Source organism: Oncorhynchus clarkii, chromosome 6 (genome assembly GCF_045791955.1).
Source record: "Oncorhynchus clarkii lewisi isolate Uvic-CL-2024 chromosome 6, UVic_Ocla_1.0, whole genome shotgun sequence".
NCBI lineage: Eukaryota > Metazoa > Chordata > Actinopteri > Salmoniformes > Salmonidae > Oncorhynchus > Oncorhynchus clarkii.
The window spans coordinates 51,407,625-51,422,743 of NC_092152.1; the positions used below are offsets into that span (position 1 = coordinate 51,407,625).

A 15,119-nucleotide genomic window follows, 5' to 3' on the forward strand; every position below is an offset into this window, starting at 1 on the left:
CAAAATTCAAATTTAAGAATAGAATTGGAATTAAAGAGCAATTCGCATCTCAATTCAGAATTGACCCCAACCCTGTATTACACAAACAAGCATTGACAGGAGAAGAATCTGAGATTACAAATTAGAAAGGTTAGGAGAGGAAATCATTAAAACAAGGTAGAAAAGAAAATAAGACAGAGGCAGGTTGAAAAGAGGTATTAGCCATTGCTCATAGCTACACTACATAACCAAACGTATGTGTACACCTGCTTGTCGAACATCCCATTCCAAAATCATGGGCATTAATATGGAGTTGGTCCCCCCTTGGCTGCTATAACAGCCTCCACTCTTCTGGGAAGGCTTTCCACTAGATGTTGGAACATTGCTGTGGGGACTTGCTTCCATTCAGCCACAAGAGCATTATTTATTTGTATTTATTTATTTAACCTTTATTTAACTAGGCATTAGTGAGGTTGGACAGTGATGTTGGGCGATAAGGTCTGGCTTGCAGTCGGCATTCTAATTCATCCCAAAGGTTTTTGATGGGGTTGAGGTTAGGTCTCTGTGAAGGCCATTCAAGTTCTTCCACACCGATCTCGACAAACCATTTCTGTATGGACCTTGCTTTGGGCACGGGGGCATTGTCATGCCGAAACAGGCAAGGGAAGGACATTCTCCAAAATGTTGCCACAAAGTTGGAAGCACAGAATCGTCTAGAATGTCAATGTTTGCTGTACCATTAAGATTTCCCTTCACTGGAACTATGGGGCCTAGCCTGAACCATGAAAAACAGCCAGAGATCATTATCATTATTTCTCATAAACCTTTACAGTTGGCACTATGCATTGGGGCAGGTAGCATTCTCCTGGCATCCAGGTAGTGTTCTCCTGAAGCATCATTCATCACTCCAGAGAACACATTTCCACTGCTCCAGAGTCCAATGGTGGCGAGCGTCATTCCACTCCAGCTGATGCTTGGCATTGCGCATGGTGATCTTAAGCTTGTGTGCGGCTGCTCGCCCATGGAAACCCATTTCATGAAGCTCTTGTGCAGGCGTTGCTTCCAGAGGACAGATGATTTTTACACTCAACAGTCCCGTTCTGTGAGCTTGTGTGGCCTACCACTTCGCGGCTGAGACGTTGTTGCTCCTAGATGTTCCCACTTTACAATAATAGCACTTACAGTTGACCGGGGCAGCCCTAGCAGGGCAGAAATTGAACAAACTGACTTGTTCGAAAGGTGGCATCCTATGATGGTGCCACGTTGAAAGTCACTGAGCTCTTCAGTAAGGCCATTCTACTGCCAATGTTTTGTTTATGGTCAGCAACGGGTGTGGCTCAAATAGCTGAATCCACTCATTTTAAGGGGTATCCACATACTTTTGTATATATAGTGTATACTTCTAGCTGAGATGCCGCTAGAATTTTAAGACTAATAACCCACCTCTTTCCTATGTCTCCTTTCCCTGTTCACATTTTAAATTCCAATTATAGAATAAGGGCGCAGAAGTTTTTTTTTTTTTTTTTTACATATACATTCAATATCTAAACCAGGCCTGACATTTCAGCTGCTGCTTTTTTCAAGGGATGCTGATGCTGTTTTGATTGCCACCAGATTGCCACCAATAGGAGGATGACAGTGCAGTATAACCCACCTTCGTCTTGTATCCTTGAGATCAACGTGAAAGGCGTGAAGCTCCTAGTCCAGGATGACTACTATGCCTCTGACAAAGTAAGACTTTCACACTAAAATACACACATTGTACACATACACACACCCACCACACAAACAGGACAGGTACACAGACAGACACTCAGATTTATGCACACACACGTACACACTCTACACATGTATTTGCATCACACACACTTCTTCAGGCACACCCTCAGCGCATGTTAGAAAGACAGCAGTTGAGTTTGGACCAAAGTACGACGACAAGACTAGATACATGGAAGCTTTTTAATCAAACCTCTGACCAGCAAGATCACACTGGGGGAATATTCCCAGTAAAGAAGGTTGATAACACTCCAGTGTGGGCACTAAAGTGTATTGCAGTCCACACATAATAATCCAGTTGTATTGTATAGAGGAGAGTGAGAATTTACATCTGGCAATAGCGGTGCCCACCTAAACTGAAGTCAAGCTATGTAACCATCAGTGGGTTCTTTGTTGACATTAAGGCTATGATTTGTTTTAATATCTAATTGACCAATCATAAAGTTCACTAGCTATGGCTCCTACAGATGATGTGGTGTAAGCAGATAGCTAATTCCATGACAAAACGCAGTTGTTGACATGGAGAGTAGATACTTTTTTTACCCCCAACAATTGTTTTTCAGAGCCATAGAATTTGGTCAATGAGGTTTGTACCAAAGAATTAGGATGCATTCATACTGTATGTAGTGTGCATTTCATTGTGACATCACAGTTGCCCAATGTTACTGACCCCCCTTCAAAAAGAATGCAGTGGAATGGTCCCATGGTCCCAGACAATACGCTTATTTTGAGCCCAAAATGAAGAAAGTCAGTCCAAAATTTAAGGACGCAAATCCGGCACTAGTTTATAATATAATATAATATAATATAATCAATCTGTCTGTCTGTCTGTCTGTCTGTCTGTCTGTCTGTCTGTCTCTCTCTCTCTCTCATCACAGAGTAACCAGTGCAGCCACTTCTTCCAGTTGAAGAATGTTTCCTTCTGTGGATATCACCCTAAGAACAGCAAGTAAGTACCTGCACCAGGATGACATTTTGCCAGTCATGCTCACCATTTTCAAATAAAAATGTGCTTTTTGGGAGAGTCGTTATGCAGGCAGTGGAGGAAATTGAGAAAGAGAATCACTTTGGGAACCTTCCATTGTAAAATCTGCATTTATACATTTCAAAATTATTTTACTCCCGGAACCTGGTTCCCCCTTGGGGGAAACTCCTCTTACCTCTGTATTTTTTTTTTTTTTTTTACCTATGTGTGGTTTGTATGGTTTCCCCTTAGGTACTTTGGCTTCATCACAAAACACCCAGCTGACCAGAGATTTGCCTGTCATGTGTTTGTGTCTGAAGATTCTACTAAACCCCTGGCAGAGTCTGTTGGGTGAGGGTTGAGAACTTTATATATATCATGTCACTCTTTTGCTCTTTGTCCTTCACTTTTATATTGTCAGAGGATTCAAGCGGTTCTTAGCCATAGTGGGCCAATTACAACCAACATTGAGTAATGTCTCAACATGAGGCGATCTCTCGTTAAACCACCAATATGCGCTAAATTCACCAGAACAACTGATCTCATTTGCAACCACAATTGGCCATTATATTATCGCTCCCTAAAGCTGATGTCAGTGTATAAAGGGCGATAGCACTTTGGGATTTGGCCCCGTTGATATAGGTCTTTCTTGGGTTTGTCTTTGTCATTCAATCACAACAAACAAGTGCAGTAATGAATATATCCAGTAAGCTAGCTTTGAAGTTGAGGACTTTAAAACAAATTGTATTGGTCACCTACACATATTTTGCAGATGTTATCACGGGTGTAGTGAAATGCTTATGTTCCTAGCTCTGACAGAATAGTAATACCTAAAGATACAAAGCAATACCAGTAAAACTGAAACAGAAGAAGAAAGTAATATAGAAATATTATAGTGAGCAATGTCGGAATCCAGAATATAATTCTATATGTACAGTGCATAGACTTTTTCCACATTTTTGTTACGCCACAGCCTTATTGTAAAATGTATTGAAAAAAAGATTTCCTTATCAATCTACACACAATACCCCATAATGACAAAGCAAAAACAGATAAAAAAAAAATGTATATTAAAAAAATGAAGTATCAAATTTACATAAGTATTCAGACACTTTACTCAGTACTTTGTTGAAGCGCCTTAAGCAGCGATTACAGCCTTGAGTCTTCTTGTGTATGACGCTACAAGCTTGACACACCTGTATTTGGGGAGTTTCTCCCATTCTTCTCTGCAGATCCCCTCAAACTGTGTCAGGTTGGATGGGGAGTGTCGCTGCATAGCTATTTTCAGGTCTCTCCAGATATGTTTGATCGGGTTCAAGTCTAGGCTCTGGCTGGGCCACTCAAGGACATTCAGATACTTGTCCCGAAACCACTCCTGCGTTGTCTTGGCTGTGTGCTTAGGGTTGTTGAGCTGCTGGAAGGTGAACCTTCGCCCCAGTCTGAGGTCCTGTACTTTGCTCCATTCCTCTATCCCTCAAACCTGACTAGTCTACCAGTCCTTGCCGCTGAAAAAACATCCCCACAGCATCCCCACAGCCACCACCAAGCTTAACTGTGGAGTTGGTGCCAGGTTTCCTCCAGATGTGACGCTTGGCATTCAGGCCAAAGAGTTCAATCTTGATTTCATCAGACCAGAGAATCTTGTTTCTCATGGTCGGAGAGTCGTTTAGGTGCCTTTTTGGCTCCAATCGGGCTGTCGTGCCTTTTACCGAGGAGTGGCTTCCATCTGGCCACTCTACCATAAAGGCCTGATTGGTGGAGTGCTGCAGAGATGGTTGTCCTTCTGGAAGGTTCTCCCATCTCCACAGAAGAACTCTGGAGCTCTGTCAAAGTGACCAACAGGTTCTTGTTCACCTCCCTGACAAAGACCTTCTCCCACGATTGCTCATTTTGGCCGGGCCGGACAGTCTAGGAAGAGTCCTGGTGGTTCCAAAGATTGATGGAGGCCACTGTGTTCTTGGCAACCTTCAATGCTGCATATATTTTTTGGTACACTTTCCCAGATATGTGCCTAAACACAATCCTGTCTCAGAGTTCTATGGACATTTCCCTCGACCTCATGGCTTGGTTGTTGCTCTGACATGCACTGTCAACTGTCTATACCTTATACAGTATAGACAGGTGTGTGCCTTTCCAAATCATGTCCATTCAATTGAATTTACCACAGGTTGACTCAAATCAAGTTGTAGAAACAAGTCTCATAGCAAAGGGAGGCTGAAGAAATTCGGCTTGGCCACTAAGATCCTCACAAACTTCTACAGACGCACCATTAAGAGCCTTCTGCCGGCTATATCACCGTCTGGTAAGTTAACTGCACCATCCACAGACACAGGGCTCTCCAAAGAGCAGTCAGCCCAACGCATCACCGGGGGCACAATACCTGCCCTCCATGACATCTACAGTAGCCGGTGTCACAGTAGGTCAAGTAGACCATCAAGGACCTCAGCCACCCCAGCCATGGCCTGTTCAACACGCTACCATCTAAAAGGAGGAGACAGTACAGGTACATCAAACCTGGGACCGAGAGACTGAAAAAAACGTTCTATCTCCAGGTCATCAGACTGTTAAATACTCACCACTAGCTGGCCTCTGCCCAGTACTCCACCATCTACACACAATACCCCATAATGACAAAGCAAAAACAGGTTTTTGGACATTTTAGCAAATTTATTAAAAATAAAAACTGAAATAACTTATATATACTGTCGGTGTGGTTGGACCATTTCAGGTCCTCAGTGATGTGCACACTGAGGAACTTGTAGCTTTTGAAACTCTCCACTGTGGCTCGTTGATGTGGATGGAGGCTGCGGAGGACGCACCCCTGTGGGGCCCCTGTGTTGAGGATCAGCGTGGCAAAGGTGTTAGTGAGCTTAGTGATGATCTTGGAGTGCACTATGGTGTTGGTGTACGTCACTGGGGCCGAGTTCCCTCCTATCCTAAAATAAAATTGTAAAAAACCTCAGCCACCCAAGCCATAGACTGTTCACTCTGCTACCACACGGCAAGCGGTACCGGGGAGCCATGTTTGGGCCCAAAAGGCTCCTGAACAGCTTCTACCCCCAAGCCATAAGACTGCTGAACAGCTAATCAAATGGCTACCCAGACTATTTGCATTGACCCTCTCTTGCACTGACTCTATGCACACTCACTGGACTCTACCCTAACATACTTACACTTATAGTCTAACAAACACATACTGTACACTCACACACGCACACACTTTCACAGTCTTCACATACACTGCTGCTACTCTGTTCATTATGTTTCCTGATTGCCTAGTCACTTTTACCTCTACATACATGTACATATTACCTCAACTACCTCGCACATTGACATGGTACCGGTATGCCTCGTTATTGTTATTTATTGTTACTATTTATTAGATTTTTTTGCAAATGTTCTTACTTTTTAACTATGCATTGTTGGGAAATGGCTCATAAGTAAGCATTTCACAGTAAAGTCTGCACCTGCTGTATTCAGCGCATGTGAAAAATACAATTTGATTTAAAGGCAGAGTTCAGTACAGTAGAGTGGAGTTCAGTACAGTCTGTACTCTACTGTACTATAGCATACTGTACTCTACTGTACAGCAAACACGAGTAGAGTATAGTACAGTACAGGAAAGTAGAGAAGAGTTCAGGATAGTAGACTTCAGTGCAGTACTCTACTGTACTCTAATGTACTGAACCATATTGCACTGTACTCTAATGTACTGAACTATACACTACCGTACTCTACTGTACAGTAAGCTCAAGTATAGTTCAGTACAGTGCAGGAAAGTAGAGTTCAGTACAGTATAGTTCACTTCAGTACAGTACTGTATTCTACTGTACTGAACTATACTCTACTGTACTCTACTGAACTATACTCTACTTTCCTGAACTATACGCTGCTCGAGTTTACTGTACTCAAGTTTCTTAAAATTCATTGGGTCTATATTCTAACAATAAGTGTTTGTTATTAATTACCAGCCTTCCTATTTTCAATGTTCCTGATATTTCATTGGGCCAAGAGTAGAGAACCTAAACGCAACTGTCTGGCATCTAACTGAAACAGTAACAACATCATGTCAACTGATCTGCTAGTTTATTTTAGTGTTTTTGGTTGCAAGTAAGTGTTTTAACACGCAGATTCATGTAATCTCCTGTTAGTAGTGTTTTAAGAAATCCAGAGCTAAATTCTGCCTGTTGGTTGCAATTGGCCCAGTACACTCAGAGGCCAGTTTATTAGGTACACCACCCCGTTCACGAAAATGGTTCGCACCTAGACAGTGAGTCACATGGCTTACTTTATAAAGCAGGCAGACAGGCATTGAGTCATTCAGTTACTGTTCAATTGAATGTTAGAATGGGAAAAACGAGTGACCTAAGCTACTTTGAGCGTGGTATGATCGTCGGTGCCAGGCGCGCCGGTTCTAGTATCTCAAAAACTGCGGGCCTCCTGGGCTTTCACGCACAACAGTGTCTATGCTTTACTGAGAATGGTGTGACAAAGATAAAACACCCAGTGAGTGGCAGTGCTATGGGCGAAAACTGCTCATTGATGAGAGAGGTTGAAGGAGAATGGCAAGAATCGTGCACGCTAACAGGAGGGCCACAGGCATATAACGGTGCAGTACAAGAGTGGTGTGCAGAACGGCATCTCGGTACGCACAAGTTGTCAGTCCTTGTCACGGATGGGTTATTGCAGCATACAACCATACCCTATCGGGTTCCAATCCTAACAGCTAAAAACAAGAGCACACGCGGTCACCAACACTGGACAATTGAGGAATGGAAAAACATCACCTGGTGCAATGAATCCCGATTCCTGTTGCATCATGCTGATGGCAGTCAGGATTTGGCATAAGCAGCATGAGTCCATGGCCTGCCTGGTGTCAACGGTACAGGCTGGTAGCAGTGGTACAATGGTGTGTGGAATGTTTTTGTGGCACACGCTAGGTGCATTGATACCAATTGAGCAATGTTTCCATGCCTCAAAGAATTAAGGCTGTTCTGGAGGTAAAGGCGCTCCGACCCGGTACTAAATGTGTGAACCTAATAAACTGTATGTTTCTGTAGAGAGTTGTCATACCTGTCAGGTAAGGAACTGATTGATTGAATAACCTTTATTTTTTATTTTTTATTAACTACCCCCCGGATCTTTTCTCCCCTCTTGTCTCTTCTACAGGAAAGCCTTCCAGTTGTACTATAAGGAATTTGTAGATTGCTCCTGTCCGACAGAGGATATTTACCTGGAATAGCACCCCGCCTTCCACCACAACCCTGTACATTACAGTGTATCATAACATAATGTTGCATGACAGAGAAAACAATTCTAACAAATGTGAACTAATAAATTTGACAAAAAGATGAAGGAGAGAGAGAAAGAAGGAGAGGTACTGGTGTCTAACGTTTGTCCAAAGATTTTAAACAGTATGAAGATTGAACAAGTAATTGATCGAAACATAGTGGAGATGTTGAAGAGGGGGTCCCAAAATATGTAAAATGGAGTCACTGATGAGGAAGTTAATGTGCCACTCAAGCACAATGCTCAGATCATAGTGACCATGGGCCTCATTTATAAAAGTTGCGTAGGCACAAAATAAGGCGTACACCACTTTCTAAGCAAACTTTGGGATTTCTAAAAAACGGGAGAATGAGCGGTTCTCCATGGACACTTTGGCACATACGTATGCACATAAGCTGGATAAATGAAAAACTGTGACTCCGATGGCAGAAGGATGAAACTCGAGAAATGCTTTGAAATTGATACCATTGTGTAAAATAAATAGAAATGTTACCTCCCACGTGTTATATATGAAGAGTTCTCTGGAGTACACACAAAAAACATGATTTAGGATAATAAATACAAATAGAGATATCTGTTTTTGCAAAATAACCCCTCAAATATGTTGTACAGTTTAATCGGGAATCATATTTAATTGGATCTGTAATTATTAAACAATACTTGCATGTTATGAAATGTATTCTCTTAAATAATAAGGTGAACAGTAGGACAAATTACGTTTAAACTGATGCCGTTTTCAATGCCTCAGTCGGGTAGATACCAGTGCACAGTTTCATATGTTCGTTGCACAGAACTGTCAATGTGATAATGGCCCTGTCATTGTCAGTTACAATCAGGGTAATTACCACACCTAAAGGTGTTACACAATTGGGTGGCTTTGACAATCAAATGGGTGGGTATAAAAAGGCATGCAATTACAATGCTTAATGACTCACAATGGCTGCTTTGGCACTGTTGGAAGATTTGACGAATGGAAGAATTCGGAGAGAGTGAACTTTCAGAGACCAGACAGATTTACTGGAAAATGATGAAGAGTGGCTTATTAGCCGGTTCCGATTACCGAGAGCTGTTCTCTTGGATCTCTGTGCTGTAGTAGGCCCAGCTTTACAGAGAAGCACCCGCAGAAACCAAGCTGTGCCTGTCCCACATCAACTCCTTGGCAACATCGTTAATAGCGTCGATGGTGTCTCTTCGCGTTTGCAGGACTGCATCTGTGAGGAAATGGGCACTGGAGGGTTGTGACGCATGAGGTACAGTGGAGGCTGGGCGCACTCAGCTCCTGCTCAGCTGTAGCTCCACCGACCCCACAGGGACAAACGGCGACTAAAAACAATCGAAAATGTCATACATACAGTGGGGCAAAAAAGTATTTAGTCAGCCACCAATTGTGCAAGTTCTCCCACTTAAAAAGATGAGAGAGGCCCGTAATTTTCATCATAGGTACACTTCAACTATGACAGACAAAATGAGGGAAAAAAATCCAGAAAATCACATTGTAGGATTTTTAATGAATTTATTTGCAAATTATGGTGGACTTTGTTATATACCCTTTGTTGGCAATGACAGAGGTCAAACGTTTTCTGTAAGTCTTCACAAGGTTTTCACACACTGTTGCTGGTATTTTGGCCCATTCCTCCATGCAGATCTCCTCTAGAGCAGTGATGTTTTGGGGCTGTTGCTGGGCAACACGGACTTTCATCTCCCTCCAAAGATTTTCTATGGGGTTGAGATCTGGAGACTGGATAGGCCACTCCAGGACCTTGAAATGCTTCTTACAAAGCCACTCCTTCGTTGCCCGGGCGTGTTTTGGATCATTGTCATGCTGAAAGACCCAGCCACGTTTCATCTTCAATGCCCTTGCTGATGGAAGTAGGTTTTCACTCAAAATCTCACGATACATGGCCCCATTCATTCTTTCTTTTACATGGATCAGTCGTCCTGGTCCCTTTGCAGAAAAACAGCCCCAAAGCATGATGTTTCCACCCCCATGCTTCACAGTAGGTATGGTGTTCTTTGGATGCAACTCAGCATTCTTTGTCCTCCAAACACGACGAGTTGAGTTTTTACCAAAAAGTTATATTTTGGTTTCATCTGACCATATGACATTCTCCCAATCTTCTTCTGGATCATCCAAATGCTCTCTAGCAAACTTCAGACGGGCCTGGACATGTACTGGACTAAGCAGGGGGACACGTCTGGCACTGCAGGATTTGAGTCCCTGGCGGCGTAGTGTGTTACTGATGGTAGGCTTTGTTACTTTGGTCCCAGCTCTCTGCAGGTCATTCACTAGGTCCCCCTATTGCAGATTCAGTCTTCCCAGCCTGGTGCAGGTCTACAATTTTGTTTCTGGTGTCCTTTGACAGCTCTTTGGTCTTGGCCATAGTGGAGTTTGGAGTGTGACTGTTTGAGATTGTGTACAGGTGTCTTTTATACTGATAACAAGTTCAAACAGGTGCCATTAATACAGGTAACGAGTGGAGGACAGAGGAGCCTCTTAAATAATAAGTTACAGGTCTGTGAGATCCAGAAATCTTGCTTGTTTGTAGGTGACCAAATACTTATTTTCCACCATAATTTGCAAATAAATTCATTAAAAATCCTACAATGTGATTTTCTGGATTTTTTTTCATCATTTTGTCTGTCATAGTTGAAGTGTACCTATGATGGAAATTACAGGCCTCTCTCATCTTTTTAAGTGGGGGAACTTGCACAATTGGTGGCTGACTAAATACTTTTTTGCCCCACTGTACCTGGATCATCCGGTGCGTCTTGCATGTCCGTGTCCCCCTCCGTCACTACTCCACTCAGGAGGGATATCCCTATAATACTGGCAAGTTGCTCATCAAGGAGCAAGGGGATTGGCCTCCACTTTTATGTCTGACCACTTCTTTTTTTATTTCTGAGAAAGCCCGACCTTCTGAGCCAGCAGCATTCACAGCATCCGCCATATGCTGCCACTAACGCCTTTTTGGCATTTGTAATTCCCACAATGTGTCCACCAAACAATATATGTTTTCTTGCTTCAACCTCCCCTACAAGAACTTCCATTTCACACTGGATTAAATTTATTTTTTTAGCCTTTCTGTCAGGATTTGTTGTCAATGTTGTCATGCAGTCAGTATGGATGAATATTAATTAGGAACGTTTCACTGACTATTTATAGGCAACCATGGGCGTTAAAAGGGTGGGACAAGATGCTCGCTCACGTGTGCCAAATTTCGAGTTGATCGTGATATATACAGGGAAACAGGTGTGGGTCGTGCGTGCGCATTGTGGTATAAATCTGAATATTTTTGCGCATAAGCACTTTCTGTGTTTCTCCGTACGCCACCTTTTGATGTGAATCATCCGCACAGTTTTATAAATGAGGCCCCTGAACTGGAGTATTCTAAGACTAATCTTTGTGGATTTAGAGCTTGAATCCCAGATAGAACCCTGGGCTTTGTGGACTTGGTGAACTGAAAAAAGACCAATAGTCGCTAAGGTAACAGCAAATGGAGGTCAGGGAAAATAAATCAATAAATGAATAAAGATCTTGTTAAATTACTAGTATTTGAGTATTCTAATCCCTAATTCTATGGAATCTCGAATGTTGGTGTGATACATTGTGTGAGGAAAACAGTGATTCTCCATGAGCTAATGCTGCAGTGTGTTTGGAGAGGGTGATAAGGCCTCACTGGAGAGTCCTGTGGTCTAAGGTAACTAACGATCTAAAATCAGATTACCCTACCCTATCCTTTACAATTAAGGGGATGACAAATGATCTGCCAAATTATCAGTGGCTCACACTGTTACTTATTTTCCATGTGTTTGTTCCCCCTAAACCAAAAACAAGTAAGCATTAGGGTCACACTGTTAACCAGGAATAGTGTCTTTAACATGCTGCAAAGACTTTGGTGTTCTCTCTGGTACACTGTCAGAACCCTCAAATATATTCACATTAAGGAATCAAGAGCAAACTTTTAAAACAGAGGTTCCTACCAATAAAAGCGCTCACACTGTTTTCTGTTTGAAAATGCTTCCGTTTGTTTGTGCTGAACATGACCCTAGATATTATTTGATTTGTGGGAAGACTGATTCTTGTTAAATCATTAAGGGTACACTCCTTAATTGAATTACAGTATTGTAATTATATTACCAGAAACAAGGAGATGGACGACAGAGTTTCCAGTCAACCGCTTTGGCTTGCTTTTAAGGTAGTTTTAGTCTTCTAATTTGCAGGAAGGGTCACTGTGGACTGCCTCATAGTTCTTCTCATGCTCAGTTTCAACATGAAATGAGAGTTCATATTGAGAGTTCAGATGGGGTTGCCATTCAGATAACTGGGTATAGGATAAGGATGCTTACTCAAGCTGTAGAGACAGCAGGAGTGGTAGAGATACTTTTAATTGTAATATTTGTGTTGTGGAGAAATGACCAGGCAGGAGACGGGAGTACAGTTAGTTTTCGTTTAGTCAAAACTCCTCGTGCTCTACAGTTCCCGGCACCCTAGTGCGCATGTGCATTTCCTATTAGGTGTAGTAACGTAACACTGCCGTAATACATTACTGCTTAGTAACAGCATAGTAACTAACCTAAACAGATGTAGATCCCAGATACTACACTCCTCCCCCATAGTGTTTAACTCCCAGAGAACAAGGTAAATATGTTAGGGAACTACTAATGCAATATCTGAACAATGCATTCTTTAAAAAAATTCAACTACTGGGTTGAAACAGACTTTTCAGAGCCCAGCACAAATCCAAGGGATTATTCTGCCCCGAAGATGGAGTTTGTGTCCTAATAACTAACCCAGGTAATGTCATTTTTCTTTCCTTTTATCTAGGACATATTAAAGTGTTTGTTTGTTTTACTGTCTGTTACCTCCTTAACCAGCTCAACTCACAGGTCAAGCTTTTGAGGTGCCCTTCGCTGTCGAATAGGATATCTCCACTCCTCCTGGGCTTCCGGTGGTGGGCCAGGTTCAGGTGGAAGGTCAGGTTCTGTCTCTCCCGTACGTCCACAGTCAGGAGAATAGTCCTAGGGGTTGTTATTGTTCTTGTTCTCTCGGCATGTCTCTGCTGGGGCGTTGGACCATAGCAGATGATCCACATGAACGTTGACCTGGCGATGACCAATTTGGACTTGGTAAGTCAAAGGTCCTCTGCGTTGCAAGATCACACCTGAGTTCCACAGGCGCTTGGTGTGTCTGAAATCACGTACCATCACCCTCTCTCCCTCTTTGAATTCTATGACAGTCTTTGAGTGTCTGTCATGAGCTTTCTTCTGCTGTAGCTGGTGCTTTGCCACAGTGCTTGACAAGTCTGGTTTCAACAATGTCAGGCGGGTACGTGGTTGGCGTTTCAGAAACAGTTCAGCTGGTGTACATTCCGTTACTGTGTGTGGTGTGTTACGGTAAGTAAACAGGAACTGGGGAAGCCTTTGGTGGGTGGGCACAGACTGAAGCTCGAGTCTAGTCCAGGCCTTCTTAAAGGTTTGCACGGCTCTCTCCGCTGCTCCGTTTGATGCCGGATGGTAAGGTGGTGACAGGATGTGCCTTACTCCGTTGTTCTTGAGAAACATTTCAAAATCGTTTGACGTGAAAGGAGGGCCATTGTCCGATACGAGCTCCTTGACTAGTCCAAAGGATGCAAACAGGTATCTGAGAAGATTGATGGTCTTCTCAGCTGTGGTCAGTTGAGTAGGGAACACTTCCATCCACTTGGAATGGACATCGACGACAACAACTGCGAGCAAGTGCTTTCATTCAAGTGATCCCTGGATGTCCCTCATGCAGGTCAGATAGCAGTCTCCTCTGGAATTTGTGCGGTACCACCACCCTTGATCCCCACAGAACACATCCTTGATCAGTGGACAACTGGTCTTTCTTGTCGATGAATGGACGAAGGTTATCGTCATTTGTCAAGGTTGGCCAACCGCCTAATGTTAAGTCCAAGACTTTGGAAAGCACTGGGTCTTTCCTTGTTTCCTCTGCTATGTCTGAAGCAGATATGGGTAGTTCGTCAATGAGAGAGATCTGGAAGACTGCTCTATCTTCACTGTCGGAGTCAATATTGCACGGTAGTTTTGATAGTGCATCGGCATTTGCGTGATCACTGGATCGTCTGTACTCAATCTCGTAGTCGTAGGCTAACAATATCAGAGCCCAACGTTGCATTCGAAGTGCAGCAAGGGTTGGTATAGCTGATTTTGGTCCAAGGATGGCCAACATAGGCTTGTGATCTGTCAGTAGTTGGAGCTTCCTTCCGTCAAGGTATTTGTGAAACTTCTTCACTCCGAATATTATGCTCAGGGCTTCCTTCTCAATTTGAGCATAATTTTTCTCACTTGGTGACAGAGTTCGTGATGCAAATGCAATAGGGTGTTCTTCACCTGACGGTAGAACATGTGAGATGACGGCTCCTACTCCGTATGGAGATGCATCACACGCGAGTCTCAGCTTCATCTCTGTGTTGTAGTGGGCAAGCCACTTGCTCTTTAGCAGACACTGTTTGCAAGTCTTGAATGCTTCTTCGCATTGTGGGGACCAATTCCACTTTGTATCGGCCTGCAGCAGTTGGTGAAGCGGATGCAACAATGTGGACAAGTTTGCCACAAACTTTCCGTAATAGTTCAGGAGCCCAAAAAATGACCTCAGCTCTGAGATATTTGTGGGTGCTGGTGTGTTTACGATTGCTTCCACCTTGCTGTTGGTTGGGTGCAGGCCTTGTGCATCAATCTTGTATCCAAGATACTCCACTGAGTCCTGGAGGAACTCACACTTGCTGCGTTTCATTCTCACTTCGTATTTCTCCAGTCTTGACATCACTTTGTCCAGCACTACAAGGTGCTCTCCAATGGTTGGTGCTGACACGAGGATGTCATCCATGAAGCACACAACATTGTCTATACCGTCCAAGATCTGATCCATTGAATGTTGGAATATCGCTGGAGCTGTCGAGATTCCATTGGCCAAGTGATTGAATCTGAATAGCCCCTTGTGTGTATTGATGGTCAGACACTGTTCTGACTCCGGATCCAGCTTCAGTTGCTGATAAGCGAATGCCAGGTCCAGCTTACTGAAAACCTTCCCACCAGCTAGAGTGGCAAACAGATCTTCAGCGTTTGTTAG

General features: G+C 43.2%; 1 protein-coding gene across 1 annotated transcript in view; it reads left to right on the forward strand.

The window, feature by feature from the left end:
- The window catches only part of LOC139411278 (mitogen-activated protein kinase 8 interacting protein 1b), a 127,176-nt gene extending 118,501 nt beyond the window's left edge, over nt 1-8,675 (forward strand). The window contains exons 10-13 of the mRNA XM_071157348.1: nt 1,594-1,710; nt 2,634-2,704; nt 2,972-3,070; nt 7,889-8,675. Of these exons, the coding sequence (XP_071013449.1) occupies nt 1,594-1,710; nt 2,634-2,704; nt 2,972-3,070; nt 7,889-7,961 (360 nt within the window). The 3' untranslated portion in view covers nt 7,962-8,675. The remainder of the gene's footprint in view (nt 1-1,593; nt 1,711-2,633; nt 2,705-2,971; nt 3,071-7,888) is intronic.
- The last annotated feature ends 6,444 nt before the right edge of the window (nt 8,676-15,119 follow it).